General features: G+C 49.7%; 4 protein-coding genes across 4 annotated transcripts; 2 read left to right on the top strand and 2 right to left on the bottom strand.

Moving 5' to 3' along the window:
• Positions 1–2,002: 2,002 nt before the first annotated feature.
• LOC137534420 (histone H3) lies at positions 2,003–2,431 on the top strand. Its single transcript, XM_068255915.1, has one exon. It carries the CDS (start codon positions 2,021–2,023, stop codon positions 2,429–2,431), a length of 411 nt encoding a protein of 136 aa, XP_068112016.1. The 5' UTR covers positions 2,003–2,020.
• Positions 2,432–4,167: 1,736 nt separating this feature from the next.
• LOC137534409 (histone H1.10-like) lies at positions 4,168–4,880 on the bottom strand. Its single transcript, XM_068255905.1, has one exon. It carries the CDS (start codon positions 4,878–4,880, stop codon positions 4,191–4,193), a length of 690 nt encoding a protein of 229 aa, XP_068112006.1. The 3' UTR covers positions 4,168–4,190.
• Positions 4,881–8,148: 3,268 nt separating this feature from the next.
• LOC137534419 (histone H3) lies at positions 8,149–8,577 on the top strand. Its single transcript, XM_068255914.1, has one exon. It carries the CDS (start codon positions 8,167–8,169, stop codon positions 8,575–8,577), a length of 411 nt encoding a protein of 136 aa, XP_068112015.1. The 5' UTR covers positions 8,149–8,166.
• Positions 8,578–10,313: 1,736 nt separating this feature from the next.
• LOC137534407 (histone H1.10-like) lies at positions 10,314–11,026 on the bottom strand. Its single transcript, XM_068255904.1, has one exon. It carries the CDS (start codon positions 11,024–11,026, stop codon positions 10,337–10,339), a length of 690 nt encoding a protein of 229 aa, XP_068112005.1. The 3' UTR covers positions 10,314–10,336.
• Positions 11,027–12,823: the final 1,797 nt, after the last annotated feature.

Raw genomic sequence — 12,823 nt, 5'->3', positions numbered from 1 at the left:
TTAGGCGGCCTGTCATCCAATATGCACCTGATCTGTTCTTTTTAATTAATGGCAGTATTTGTATAGCGCCTTTCTCCTGTCGGACTCAAAGCGCTTGCGAGGCAGCCACTAGAGCGCACTCAGTAGGCAGTAGCAGTGTTAGGGAGTCTTGCCCAATGAACTCCTTACTGAATTACTGGCTTACTGAACAGGCAGAGCCGAGATTCGAACCCAGGTCTCCCATGTCAGAGGCAGAGCCCTTAACCAGTACACCATCCAGCCACTGCTTGCAGCACCCTATATACGTTAACACAGATTATTGCTAGTCACCTGCGCAGTATGGGTCCTACACGTAGTAGTTTCTTCCCACCTCTAGGCCACTTATTTTAACGATTTGTGGTTTAGGCTGATTCATATCCATATATGAGCTGAGTGACGTTGGTCTATCGGCTTTTATCATGCGGCAGAGCCTGTTCACAGCTAGTAAAATGCTTAGATTTATTTCGTGAACTTAAAGGAGGCCGAACAAATATATTCCTAAATTAGGCAGAACAGTATAATGACCGGTATTCCCTGTATGATATGTTTGGACACATAATGCATTGATAAAATTTACAGTGATCTTGCAAATTAAAACCGTTACAAAGTCTGCAAGATCAGGGTGACTTGGTAATACTTCCTAATACTATCCGATCTGCCATGCAATACACAGAAGTGGAACTTCGGCATTCCTCTCCTTTGAGTTTTAGTAGTGGTTGAATGTGCCAAGTTACAAAATGATTGGATGGTTGCCACTGCCCACCCAACACTATTGTAGAGCCAGTAGATTATTGTAACTAATAGGTGCTCACTGTCCTGACCCCTGTGTTTCTGGGGGAATTATGGGGTCAGACAGGGTGTTCGCAGATGGGAAGATGGCTGAACAGTTTTAGCATGCAGCCTTTAATCTGTGTGTAGGGATGTTGTTCAGAACACTGCAGCAGACGACCTCTTTACACTCGGACATACCCCAGTCTCCCAGAGCAGAACATACCCAGCCCTTCATCAATGCAGCGGTAGATGATAAACGGTATGGGAAAATACATATTGGACATGCCACTGCCTTTTTTAATCCTGCTGCTAAATTCACTCATCCTCCTTTCACTCTCTCAATACTATAATAGCCCCAGGTAGTAACAATATAAAAAGCTGCCTTCAAATGAGTATATGTACATCTAGCAGCCTCCAAATTCACCCAGACACGCACCAATCACCTCTACTGACCTACCGCAGTAGGGAAAATAAAAAAATATACGATGCATAAAAATCTATAACGTATGCAAGAAAAAAATGGTTAAGGTTTCTTACATACGTTATAGATTTTATGCTTGTTTTTAGATTTTTGTTTATTTAAGACCCAACTAGCCAGATGTCCATTGACATAAAATATCTTATCACAAGGATAAGCAGCCGCAGTAGGCTTTTCATTTCTGTCTGGAGCATTTCTTTCACTACCTATGACTATGGTGGCTGATGAATGGGGACAGGGATCCCCCGCCTGCCAATCTGTAGTCACAAGTGATGTGTAGCTTCCCAGCCGGCTGCAGCTGCCTAGATAGATACATGAACAGCCCAAATATTGTATCTATTTCTCTCATCTGGTACAATGTTTCCCCTTGGCTCCGCCTCCTCTCCTCCTCTGATCTGAGCCGATACAGAACAGCTTGTGCTGTGTGAGCTGCAGAGAAACAAGTACTTTATTTTATGTTCCTAATCCTTCCACTATTTCCCGCGGCTTTATAATTATCTAGTATAGTTTTTTATTTTTAGTTTAATTAATAGGCAAGTATGACCTCTTAGGGGAAATTGGCGGGCTGCTGCTGGAACAATAGCCTGGCCATGTACCATTTGAACAATAACGGATGCCCTCCAATAGCCAATCAGGGAGAGACACAAGACACGCCCCGACCAATCAGAGGGCAGAGCTCAGTATAAATAGGAGTAGCGGCGGCTGTGTCTCCCCATATTCGCAGCAGCACATTAGTGACGCTGATTAGCAGGCATGGCCAGAACCAAGCAGACAGCCCGCAAGTCCACCGGCGGGAAGGCTCCCCGCAAGCAGCTGGCTACTAAAGCCGCCCGTAAGAGCGCTCCAGCCACCGGCGGAGTGAAGAAGCCCCACCGCTACCGGCCCGGCACTGTGGCTCTCCGCGAGATCCGCCGCTACCAGAAATCCACCGAGCTGCTAATCCGCAAGCTGCCCTTCCAGCGCCTGGTGCGGGAGATCGCTCAGGACTTCAAGACCGACCTGCGCTTCCAGAGCTCGGCCGTCATGGCTCTGCAGGAGGCCAGCGAGGCTTACCTGGTGGGGCTCTTCGAGGACACCAACCTGTGCGCCATCCACGCCAAGAGGGTCACCATCATGCCCAAAGACATCCAGCTGGCCCGCAGGATCCGCGGCGAGAGGGCCTAATCACGTCACGCAGCCATCCTATTACGTCACACAACACAAAGGCTCTTTTCAGAGCCACCCCCCACATCCTCTATACAGAGCTGTAGTACCGCACGTCACCCCATCTACTCGCTGCAGGGAGACTAGGGGATCTGTAGCTGGAGTTGTCTCGTGCCTAGTATATGCAGATAGAACGTGTGCAGGGCTGGTTCTCTCATGAAGCAAGGTGAAACATTTCAGGGGCAGAATTTGTGTACTGTGTCCCTTCCTGGGACAAGGTGGAGTGACTGACGGAGAGCAGTTTGTTCGTGACAGACTTGTGCTATTGAGCTGCATCCCGCCATTTGAGAACCTTGCATGAAGCAAATTGCCGTATGCTGTGCAATCTTTCCAAATTGGGGGGGAGGTCTCTACATTCAGCCGTTGAGTGGCGGCACAGCTGTCTGCAGAAAGCTGCATGCTACATCTTGGCTGCACTCTGTTCCTCCAGCTACTCAGCAGCGCTTCCCTGACACCGTCACTAATTATCTCGAGGGCTCCGGTGTATATTCAGTGGTGTTCTTCTCTCAACTAATACATTGTAGTGATCTTTCTGAATGTTGCTGCTGTTATAAGGATGATAGAGAAACGTGCATCCCCGGGGGCATGGAGAGCTGAGTGCAACTAATAACACCCGAGATTCTAGTAATGAGCCGTTGCCAGGTCCCCGACTCTGCTATCTCTTGGCGTGTATGTCCGCCTTCCACATCTACATGGGTGGGCATCTGCATACAGAAAGGGAACCAGGTCACCTGCTGGGGTTGTCGGTAATAGGATGTGTAACGTCCTTCTCTACTCTGACATTCTCTATCCAGGGACAAACAAGACAAGGATGGCAGCCCTTCAGAGAAAGCTAGGTAGCTCCGAATAGTCACTGTGTTGGGGACCGGGCGAGAGCTCCAGCTGTACTTCTAATAGCAAATTGCCGGAAGCTATTTATTGGACTATTATACTCTGAAGATCAGAACCAGCACGAGTCCTCTGTACGGTTCCTGTATAAGTACTAAGCAACACCTAAATGTATGTAGAGGTCAGTGCTCTGCGTTTCTATATGCCGTGCACGGTGCACCCTCGTCTATTCTACATTAGAGCTTATTCCTCTTTCCAGACACCTTTTTCATGTGTATATTTTATATTGCACATATTTGTCACTTAACTGTTCCTCAGAGGTGCTCATAATCTAATCCTTACCATGGTCATATGTATGTATTTGAAGTGTATGTATCCTAGTCTAGAGCCAATTAAGGGGGATGCCAACTAACTTATCTGTATGCTTTCCGGATGTGGGAGGACAACAACATGCTCGGAGGAAACCCACAGACACGGGAAAAACATACATACACCGAGCAGATACAACTCCGACTGGTTTTCGAACCGGGGTCCCATCACTGCTAACCCACCTACGCAATCCTGATCGTGCGACCCACCACGTAGGTGAAATATCTTCGTTATTCATAGGTGGGCTTCCTGTAACACTAAATCTGGCAGACGCTAGTCAGAATAAATCCGAATTCTCGGGGAAATTACATCCAGTGTGCGTTCACTTAGAGGGGAAAGAGACAGTCTGGTTTGTAAAGCTGGCTGATAAATTTCTACCATAATCAGATCTATTCCGCGACTTATTCATTGCTATACTCTGGTGTTACATGATCTGTAGTGGGATTATACAGCTCTGTCAGGAGAGAGTGGGTGGCTCTGAAAAGAGCCTTTGGGTTTGAGGAGATAAGGGAAGGCTTCTGGCTTATTTCTTCTTAGGAGCGGCCTTCTTAGCCGGGCTCTTAGCGGCTTTAGGCTTCGTTGCCTTCTTTGCCGGGCTCTTAGCGGCTTTAGGCTTGGCTGCCTTCTTTGCCGGGCTCTTAGCGGCTTTAGGCTTGGCTGCCTTCTTTGCCGGGCTCTTAGCGGCTTTAGGCTTGGCTGCCTTCTTAGCCGGGCTCTTAGCAGCTGCAGGTTTCTTGGCCGCTTTCTTCGGGCTCTTCTTGGCAGCACTGGGGGCTTTCTTAGCTTTCTTTGGAGACTTGGCAGCAGCAGCCGGCTTCTTAGACTTAGCCGCAGCGGATGGCTTTTTCTTGGCGGCCGCCTTGTCTTTGCTGCCCTCCTTCTTGCTGATCTTGAAGGAGCCGGAGGCGCCGGTACCTTTGACATGGACGAGGGTGCCCTTTGTCAGCAAGCTCCTGACGGCCAGCTTGAGGCGGCTGTTATTCTTCTCTACATCGTATCCTCCGGCAGCCAGAGCCTTCTTCAGGGCGGCCAGGGAAACCCCGCTGCGCTCCTTAGAGGCGGACACGGCTCTGACGATCAGATCGGACACGCTGGGACCGGAAGGCTTCTGGCTGGCTTTCTTGGCTCCTCCGGCTGCCGCCTTCTTGCTCTGCTTCTTCTTGGCGGCCGGCTCCGCTGCGGGAGGGGCGGCTGCTGGTGCGGTCTCTGCCATCTTCCTGCACAACACAGTGTAACATTGCGGGGAGAGCGCCAATCAGCGCTTATATAGCCTCTCCAGCCGCGCTGCCATTGGCTGCTGATAGGAGCGCGCCTCGTCTTCCTATTGGAGGGATCCGGACTCTCTGCCGCCCCTCCTCTCCACACAGCTGTCACTGCTCGGCTCTCTGCTTGTGTTTCCTGCCGGGAGAAACGTGGGTTTATTCCCTCCGGAATATAGCAGTGTGCCCCCTGTGTGTGGCCGCCCGGCTGGCAGGGGTCTCCCCTCCCCCATTACAGCTCCGGGGGACTTCTGAGCGGAGGCTGCGGCCGGGAAATCCCGCTCTTATGTGACCAGCTCTGCTTACTGCTCCCCCGATCTCTTCTGTCTCCATCATTATCAGGGGGAATACAACGTCTAATATACAATGTTTTCTGTCACTCCCCCCTCAATATGAAGAAAAGTATCTCCGCCATGCATCATATGGGGCTGGGGGGCTACTGACCCCTGGAGGGGAATATCAGGCTGAGAAATGTGCAGGATACCAGCACATAGGATGAGCCTACATCACACATAAGATGTCTAGAGTGTTTGTATCTCCCAACTACAATGTTGCATTAGGCCTCTTGTCCACAGACTGTTGAGCTGTGTGCTCAACAAGCAGTTACCAGGCAGCAACAGGCAGTTGTAATATCTTCGTTATTCATAAGAGTGGGTCAGGCATTTCAATGCCTGCCAATGGAAAAGAGGCCTTATATATTTATACATACTGGTAAACAAGTGTCTGCTGACTGCTTATCAGCAGCGGTGCCATCTGTGGTCAGGCCGAGGCAGAGACTGGGGCCTGGGGGAGACTATGGGTAATGGTTACAGAGGGGATTAGGAGGCACTTACAGATGTTAGTAGAATAGATGCAGAGTGAGTAGATCATAAAATGTGCAGATTCGGTGCAGAATCAGGCCTCCTTTCCACAGACTTTTGATAGGCAGTGAAATGCCTCTCAAACTCTTACAACTGCTCACTGCTGCCTAGTAACTGGCCACTGCTGCCTGATAACTAGTGTTGGGCGAACACCTAGATGTTCGGGTTCGCGAACGTTCGCCGAACATCGCCGCGATGTTCGGGTGTTCGCGCCGAACTTCGAACATAATGGAAGTCAATGGGGACCCGAACTTTTGTGCTTTGTAAAGCTTCCTTACATGCTACATACCCCAAATTTGCAGGGTATGTGCACCTTGGGAGTGGGTACAAGAGGAAAAAAAATATTTGAAAAAGAGCTTATAGTTTTTGAGAAAATTGATTGTAAAGTTTCAAAGGAAAAACTGTCTTTTAAATGTGGAAAATGTCATGTTTCTTTGCACAGGTAACATGCTTTTTGTTGCCATGCAGTCATAAATGTAATACAGAGAAGAGGTTCCAGGAAAAGGGACCGGTAATGCTAACCCAGCAGCAGCAGCAGCAGCACACGTGATGGAACAGGAGGAGAAGGCCACGCTTTTTGAGACACAGCATCCCAGGCCTTGCATGAGGACAAATAGCGTGCGGATATAGCAATGCTTTTTGCCGCCATGCAGTCAAAAATGTAATAAAGATGATAGGTTCAATAAACAGGGACCGGAAACGCTAACCCAGCAGCAGCAGCACACGTGATGGAACAGGAGGAGGCGCAGGAGGAGAAGGCCACGCTTTTTGAGACACAGCATCCCAGGCCTTGCATGAGGACAAATAGCGTGCGGATATAGCAATGCTTTTTGCCGCCATGCAGTCATAAATGTAATAAAGATGAGAGGTTCAATAAACAGGGACCGGAAACGCTAACCCAGCAGCAGCAGCAGCACACGTGATGGAACAGGAGGAGGCGCAGGAGGAGAAGGCCACGCTTTTTGAGACACAGCATCCCAGGCCTTGCATGAGGACAAATAGCGTGTGGATATAGCAATGCTTTTTGCCGCCATGCAGTCATAAATGTAATACAGATGAGAGGTTCAATAAACAGAGACCGGAAACGCTAACCCATCACAGATGGTCATTGTTCATGTTACTTGGTTGGGGTCCAGGAGTGTTGCGTAGTCGTTTCCAATCCAGGATTGATTCATTTTAATTTGAGTCAGACGGTCTGCATTTTCTGTGGAGAGGCGGATACGCCGATCTGTGACGATGCCTCCGGCAGCACTGAAACAGCGTTGCGACATAACGCTGGCTGCCGGGCAAGCCAGCACCTCTATTGCGTACATTGCCAGCAGACGACCTCTTTACACTCGGACATACCCCAGTCTCCCAGAGCAGAACATACCCAGCCCTTCATCAATGCAGCGGTAGATGATAAACGGTATGGGAAAATACATATTGGACATGCCACTGCCTTTTTTAATCCTGCTGCTAAATTCACTCATCCTCCTTTCACTCTCTCAATACTATAATAGCCCCAGGTAGTAACAATATAAAAAGCTGCCTTCAAATGAGTATATGTACATCTAGCAGCCTCCAAATTCACCCAGACACGCACCAATCACCTCTACTGACCTACCGCAGTAGGGAAAATAAAAAAATATACGATGCATAAAAATCTATAACGTATGCAAGAAAAAAATGGTTAAGGTTTCTTACATACGTTATAGATTTTATGCTTGTTTTTAGATTTTTGTTTATTTAAGACCCAACTAGCCAGATGTCCATTGACATAAAATATCTTATCACAAGGATAAGCAGCCGCAGTAGGCTTTTCATTTCTGTCTGGAGCATTTCTTTCACTACCTATGACTATGGTGGCTGATGAATGGGGACAGGGATCCCCCGCCTGCCAATCTGTAGTCACAAGTGATGTGTAGCTTCCCAGCCGGCTGCAGCTGCCTAGATAGATACATGAACAGCCCAAATATTGTATCTATTTCTCTCATCTGGTACAATGTTTCCCCTTGGCTCCGCCTCCTCTCCTCCTCTGATCTGAGCCGATACAGAACAGCTTGTGCTGTGTGAGCTGCAGAGAAACAAGTACTTTATTTTATGTTCCTAATCCTTCCACTATTTCCCGCGGCTTTATAATTATCTAGTATAGTTTTTTATTTTTAGTTTAATTAATAGGCAAGTATGACCTCTTAGGGGAAATTGGCGGGCTGCTGCTGGAACAATAGCCTGGCCATGTACCATTTGAACAATAACGGATGCCCTCCAATAGCCAATCAGGGAGAGACACAAGACACGCCCCGACCAATCAGAGGGCAGAGCTCAGTATAAATAGGAGTAGCGGCGGCTGTGTCTCCCCATATTCGCAGCAGCACATTAGTGACGCTGATTAGCAGGCATGGCCAGAACCAAGCAGACAGCCCGCAAGTCCACCGGCGGGAAGGCTCCCCGCAAGCAGCTGGCTACTAAAGCCGCCCGTAAGAGCGCTCCAGCCACCGGCGGAGTGAAGAAGCCCCACCGCTACCGGCCCGGCACTGTGGCTCTCCGCGAGATCCGCCGCTACCAGAAATCCACCGAGCTGCTAATCCGCAAGCTGCCCTTCCAGCGCCTGGTGCGGGAGATCGCTCAGGACTTCAAGACCGACCTGCGCTTCCAGAGCTCGGCCGTCATGGCTCTGCAGGAGGCCAGCGAGGCTTACCTGGTGGGGCTCTTCGAGGACACCAACCTGTGCGCCATCCACGCCAAGAGGGTCACCATCATGCCCAAAGACATCCAGCTGGCCCGCAGGATCCGCGGCGAGAGGGCCTAATCACGTCACGCAGCCATCCTATTACGTCACACAACACAAAGGCTCTTTTCAGAGCCACCCCCCACATCCTCTATACAGAGCTGTAGTACCGCACGTCACCCCATCTACTCGCTGCAGGGAGACTAGGGGATCTGTAGCTGGAGTTGTCTCGTGCCTAGTATATGCAGATAGAACGTGTGCAGGGCTGGTTCTCTCATGAAGCAAGGTGAAACATTTCAGGGGCAGAATTTGTGTACTGTGTCCCTTCCTGGGACAAGGTGGAGTGACTGACGGAGAGCAGTTTGTTCGTGACAGACTTGTGCTATTGAGCTGCATCCCGCCATTTGAGAACCTTGCATGAAGCAAATTGCCGTATGCTGTGCAATCTTTCCAAATTGGGGGGGAGGTCTCTACATTCAGCCGTTGAGTGGCGGCACAGCTGTCTGCAGAAAGCTGCATGCTACATCTTGGCTGCACTCTGTTCCTCCAGCTACTCAGCAGCGCTTCCCTGACACCGTCACTAATTATCTCGAGGGCTCCGGTGTATATTCAGTGGTGTTCTTCTCTCAACTAATACATTGTAGTGATCTTTCTGAATGTTGCTGCTGTTATAAGGATGATAGAGAAACGTGCATCCCCGGGGGCATGGAGAGCTGAGTGCAACTAATAACACCCGAGATTCTAGTAATGAGCCGTTGCCAGGTCCCCGACTCTGCTATCTCTTGGCGTGTATGTCCGCCTTCCACATCTACATGGGTGGGCATCTGCATACAGAAAGGGAACCAGGTCACCTGCTGGGGTTGTCGGTAATAGGATGTGTAACGTCCTTCTCTACTCTGACATTCTCTATCCAGGGACAAACAAGACAAGGATGGCAGCCCTTCAGAGAAAGCTAGGTAGCTCCGAATAGTCACTGTGTTGGGGACCGGGCGAGAGCTCCAGCTGTACTTCTAATAGCAAATTGCCGGAAGCTATTTATTGGACTATTATACTCTGAAGATCAGAACCAGCACGAGTCCTCTGTACGGTTCCTGTATAAGTACTAAGCAACACCTAAATGTATGTAGAGGTCAGTGCTCTGCGTTTCTATATGCCGTGCACGGTGCACCCTCGTCTATTCTACATTAGAGCTTATTCCTCTTTCCAGACACCTTTTTCATGTGTATATTTTATATTGCACATATTTGTCACTTAACTGTTCCTCAGAGGTGCTCATAATCTAATCCTTACCATGGTCATATGTATGTATTTGAAGTGTATGTATCCTAGTCTAGAGCCAATTAAGGGGGATGCCAACTAACTTATCTGTATGCTTTCCGGATGTGGGAGGACAACAACATGCTCGGAGGAAACCCACAGACACGGGAAAAACATACATACACCGAGCAGATACAACTCCGACTGGTTTTCGAACCGGGGTCCCATCACTGCTAACCCACCTACGCAATCCTGATCGTGCGACCCACCACGTAGGTGAAATATCTTCGTTATTCATAGGTGGGCTTCCTGTAACACTAAATCTGGCAGACGCTAGTCAGAATAAATCCGAATTCTCGGGGAAATTACATCCAGTGTGCGTTCACTTAGAGGGGAAAGAGACAGTCTGGTTTGTAAAGCTGGCTGATAAATTTCTACCATAATCAGATCTATTCCGCGACTTATTCATTGCTATACTCTGGTGTTACATGATCTGTAGTGGGATTATACAGCTCTGTCAGGAGAGAGTGGGTGGCTCTGAAAAGAGCCTTTGGGTTTGAGGAGATAAGGGAAGGCTTCTGGCTTATTTCTTCTTAGGAGCGGCCTTCTTAGCCGGGCTCTTAGCGGCTTTAGGCTTCGTTGCCTTCTTTGCCGGGCTCTTAGCGGCTTTAGGCTTGGCTGCCTTCTTTGCCGGGCTCTTAGCGGCTTTAGGCTTGGCTGCCTTCTTTGCCGGGCTCTTAGCGGCTTTAGGCTTGGCTGCCTTCTTAGCCGGGCTCTTAGCAGCTGCAGGTTTCTTGGCCGCTTTCTTCGGGCTCTTCTTGGCAGCACTGGGGGCTTTCTTAGCTTTCTTTGGAGACTTGGCAGCAGCAGCCGGCTTCTTAGACTTAGCCGCAGCGGATGGCTTTTTCTTGGCGGCCGCCTTGTCTTTGCTGCCCTCCTTCTTGCTGATCTTGAAGGAGCCGGAGGCGCCGGTACCTTTGACATGGACGAGGGTGCCCTTTGTCAGCAAGCTCCTGACGGCCAGCTTGAGGCGGCTGTTATTCTTCTCTACATCGTATCCTCCGGCAGCCAGAGCCTTCTTCAGGGCGGCCAGGGAAACCCCGCTGCGCTCCTTAGAGGCGGACACGGCTCTGACGATCAGATCGGACACGCTGGGACCGGAAGGCTTCTGGCTGGCTTTCTTGGCTCCTCCGGCTGCCGCCTTCTTGCTCTGCTTCTTCTTGGCGGCCGGCTCCGCTGCGGGAGGGGCGGCTGCTGGTGCGGTCTCTGCCATCTTCCTGCACAACACAGTGTAACATTGCGGGGAGAGCGCCAATCAGCGCTTATATAGCCTCTCCAGCCGCGCTGCCATTGGCTGCTGATAGGAGCGCGCCTCGTCTTCCTATTGGAGGGATCCGGACTCTCTGCCGCCCCTCCTCTCCACACAGCTGTCACTGCTCGGCTCTCTGCTTGTGTTTCCTGCCGGGAGAAACGTGGGTTTATTCCCTCCGGAATATAGCAGTGTGCCCCCTGTGTGTGGCCGCCCGGCTGGCAGGGGTCTCCCCTCCCCCATTACAGCTCCGGGGGACTTCTGAGCGGAGGCTGCGGCCGGGAAATCCCGCTCTTATGTGACCAGCTCTGCTTACTGCTCCCCCGATCTCTTCTGTCTCCATCATTATCAGGGGGAATACAACGTCTAATATACAATGTTTTCTGTCACTCCCCCCTCAATATGAAGAAAAGTATCTCCGCCATGCATCATATGGGGCTGGGGGGCTACTGACCCCTGGAGGGGAATATCAGGCTGAGAAATGTGCAGGATACCAGCACATAGGATGAGCCTACATCACACATAAGATGTCTAGAGTGTTTGTATCTCCCAACTACAATGTTGCATTAGGCCTCTTGTCCACAGACTGTTGAGCTGTGTGCTCAACAAGCAGTTACCAGGCAGCAACAGGCAGTTGTAATATCTTCGTTATTCATAAGAGTGGGTCAGGCATTTCAATGCCTGCCAATGGAAAAGAGGCCTTATATATTTATACATACTGGTAAACAAGTGTCTGCTGACTGCTTATCAGCAGCGGTGCCATCTGTGGTCAGGCCGAGGCAGAGACTGGGGCCTGGGGGAGACTATGGGTAATGGTTACAGAGGGGATTAGGAGGCACTTACAGATGTTAGTAGAATAGATGCAGAGTGAGTAGATCATAAAATGTGCAGATTCGGTGCAGAATCAGGCCTCCTTTCCACAGACTTTTGATAGGCAGTGAAATGCCTCTCAAACTCTTACAACTGCTCACTGCTGCCTAGTAACTGGCCACTGCTGCCTGATAACTAGTGTTGGGCGAACACCTAGATGTTCGGGTTCGCGAACGTTCGCCGAACATCGCCGCGATGTTCGGGTGTTCGCGCCGAACTTCGAACATAATGGAAGTCAATGGGGACCCGAACTTTTGTGCTTTGTAAAGCTTCCTTACATGCTACATACCCCAAATTTGCAGGGTATGTGCACCTTGGGAGTGGGTACAAGAGGAAAAAAAATATTTGAAAAAGAGCTTATAGTTTTTGAGAAAATTGATTGTAAAGTTTCAAAGGAAAAACTGTCTTTTAAATGTGGAAAATGTCATGTTTCTTTGCACAGGTAACATGCTTTTTGTTGCCATGCAGTCATAAATGTAATACAGAGAAGAGGTTCCAGGAAAAGGGACCGGTAATGCTAACCCAGCAGCAGCAGCAGCAGCACACGTGATGGAACAGGAGGAGAAGGCCACGCTTTTTGAGACACAGCATCCCAGGCCTTGCATGAGGACAAATAGCGTGCGGATATAGCAATGCTTTTTGCCGCCATGCAGTCAAAAATGTAATAAAGATGATAGGTTCAATAAACAGGGACCGGAAACGCTAACCCAGCAGCAGCAGCACACGTGATGGAACAGGAGGAGGCGCAGGAGGAGAAGGCCACGCTTTTTGAGACACAGCATCCCAGGCCTTGCATGAGGACAAATAGCGTGCGGATATAGCAATGCTTTTTGCCGCCATGCAGTCATAAATGTAATAAAGATGAGAGGTTCAATAAACAGGGACCGGAAA

The sequence above is a fragment of the Hyperolius riggenbachi genome, chromosome 10 (assembly GCF_040937935.1).
Source record: "Hyperolius riggenbachi isolate aHypRig1 chromosome 10, aHypRig1.pri, whole genome shotgun sequence".
In the NCBI taxonomy this organism is placed as follows: Eukaryota; Metazoa; Chordata; class Amphibia; order Anura; family Hyperoliidae; genus Hyperolius; species Hyperolius riggenbachi.
Note: the sequence above shows the minus strand (reverse complement) of the source record. Positions and strands in the feature narration are given on the sequence as shown.

Bases quoted from the DNA above. Each gene is read 5' to 3' on its own strand.
- LOC137534409 (XM_068255905.1), bottom strand. From the start codon at position 4,880: ATGGCAGAGACCGCACCAGCAGCCGCCCCTCCCGCAGCGGAGCCGGCC.
- LOC137534419 (XM_068255914.1), top strand. From the start codon at position 8,167: ATGGCCAGAACCAAGCAGACAGCCCGCAAGTCCACCGGCGGGAAGGCT.
- LOC137534420 (XM_068255915.1), top strand. From the start codon at position 2,021: ATGGCCAGAACCAAGCAGACAGCCCGCAAGTCCACCGGCGGGAAGGCT.
- LOC137534407 (XM_068255904.1), bottom strand. From the start codon at position 11,026: ATGGCAGAGACCGCACCAGCAGCCGCCCCTCCCGCAGCGGAGCCGGCC.